General features: G+C 38.0%; 1 protein-coding gene across 1 annotated transcript in view; it reads right to left on the bottom strand.

The window, feature by feature from the left end:
• Nucleotides 1-1,703: 1,703 nt before the first annotated feature.
• The window catches only part of IL21 (interleukin 21), a 7,171-nt gene continuing 6,704 nt past the window's right edge, over nucleotides 1,704-2,170 (bottom strand). The window contains exons 4-5 of the mRNA XM_011375164.2: nucleotides 2,038-2,115; nucleotides 1,704-1,948 (exon numbers count right to left, since the gene is read on the bottom strand). Of these exons, the coding sequence (XP_011373466.1) occupies nucleotides 1,925-1,948; nucleotides 2,038-2,115 (102 nt within the window). The 3' untranslated portion in view covers nucleotides 1,704-1,924. The remainder of the gene's footprint in view (nucleotides 1,949-2,037; nucleotides 2,116-2,170) is intronic.

Raw genomic sequence — 2,170 nt, 5'->3', positions numbered from 1 at the left:
CCGTAGGTGAACAGTGACACCGCTAAGTCTCGAGCACAGAGCCATGGGGGTGGGGCTGTAAGGTCTCACTTCTTCATCTCGTCCATCCCAGCGCTTTGCCTCTTTTGGGTGCTGCAAGGGTCTCTACCCGAATCTTCAAACTGAAGTTAGCGAAGGCTCGCAGCCGACACCCCAACAGACTATCTTTACTTTTAAGGCAGAATCTCCGGTCAAAAGGATTAGAACAGAGATTTTTAACAGTACACACACCAAAATAAATATATTATTTTAAATATAAAATCGCAGTGTCAAAGAAGTCAACAACTAGAAACCCAGAAACAAACAAACAGAAAAGACCCCACCTTTCCCAAGTCAGCTCCGTGCCTGCTTTTGACCTTTGTGCCCATGCTGGCCGGGCACCCTGGACACCGAGGCAGGCTTTACATGTGTGGCGTCATTGGGCACTATTTACACAGTTCCTTGGTAATAGCGTTTAAACAGTTTTAAAGTGGATACCCTATTTCCGACGATAAAACATTTCATTGAGATTTGATGCCGTACTTGATTTCTAACATACTTTTTAGAGCTATAAATTAGTCTGTGCTTACTGTGAAAATACTTTTAAGTAGATAACTTTTCTTCTCAGCGCATAAAGCGTTTCCCACCCAACAACCTCCTGCACACTCACAGCCATTTTAATGAGAGACTCTCAAATAGCTTATAACATTCTCGTGAGAATTTTATTTTTCTAGAGTTTTTAACTTCATATTTAAATAAACTGCTGGAGGTGATGTGAAGTGGCAGTTAGAGCAGGTTGCTTGTTCTTACTACCCATGTTGATGCAAAAGTCTGTTTTCTATTAGGCCAGAGGTCCTGGCCTCTCACTTTGTCTTCTGATTTTGATTTTCTGTGTTTGACTGAACTTGCCTTATGCCAAGCATACAAACATAAATTGTCATTTTAAAAGAGGAAAGAAAAAAAAAAAGAGAAGGAAGGAAACAGACATCTGGAGTTGTCAGCTCTCTCCCATGCAGTTGTTGTAACGAGTCGAGAAGAAAGCTACAGGACTTTTTAAAAGCTCTGCTGGGTTCCAGAAGACCACCTGACAGGTGTCCCCTCTGTAAGTTTCAATTGCCACTTCCACAAGCATAAAGTTTTAGCTTATAAGCGGACTTGAGTTGGGGAAGGTACTGTTAAACACTTAAAGAAAACAAAGACCAAGAGTCTATTCCATAAATACATTCATACGTACACTACTTAAATACTTGCTAAATCCCGATAAAGAAGTAAGACCTTTTTTGTAGCCATCTGGTAAAGCTATCCCCCTGGTACATAAATAAATTAAATATTTATATGTTAGATATTCTGAGATAAAAAGTAAACTCTTCAGATACACATTTTTAAACATTCAGTTTTCATTTTCTTAAAAGAATAAAGCCTTCAACTTTCCATTTTGACTTTATGCCTCTATATTTTTCAGCTTGAATGAAGGTATATAACTTTTTAAAGTTATGATTATGAGACCTCATTCTTGCAGTAATCAAGATCAAAGTTAATATAAGATCAATAAATTCTCAAACTGTATTTTTACCTGAAAATTTTAAGCTTTTCCTCCAACCAAGAAATGTCATAGTTGGGCAGTAAAATAAAGTAAAAACTTTAGAAGTCGTAGAAATCCATAATGTAGGAAATCAGACTCTAATTTAGTGGGAAGTTTTTTCGAGTTGACCAAACACAGAGCATGTGAATTAAACTGAAGTACTGCATAGTAATTTGGGGAAGTAATCCTGACTTAGAACACTTTTCTGAGATTTTCCCCCATCACTAATATATTGTATTCTTCCATTCGGAATACCCAGAGGTGAGTTTCACTGCTGTGTTAGAGTGTGTAACATAGTGTCCAGCTTCAAGGCAGGTCCTCAGGAACCTTCATAGTTCACGTGTTCTAGGAGAGATGCTGATGGATCATCTATGGAGAGAGCATACCATGAGTAACCGAAACAGATGCAGGATGGATGGAGACGAGGTAGAAAATCAAATACAATTTAAATTCGATACCTTTTGGATGAGCGATTTCAGTCTTTCTAGGAATTCCTTGGGTGGCTTTTTCTCATAAGAATCACATGAAGGGCATGTCTAGAAATCAATGCAAAAGTAACAGTCTTTAAAATGTTTTTCCTGTTGAATAAAA

Source organism: Pteropus vampyrus, unplaced genomic scaffold (assembly GCF_000151845.1).
Source record: "Pteropus vampyrus isolate Shadow unplaced genomic scaffold, Pvam_2.0 Scaffold263, whole genome shotgun sequence".
In the NCBI taxonomy this organism is placed as follows: Eukaryota; Metazoa; Chordata; class Mammalia; order Chiroptera; family Pteropodidae; genus Pteropus; species Pteropus vampyrus.
Note: the sequence above shows the minus strand (reverse complement) of the source record. Positions and strands in the feature narration are given on the sequence as shown.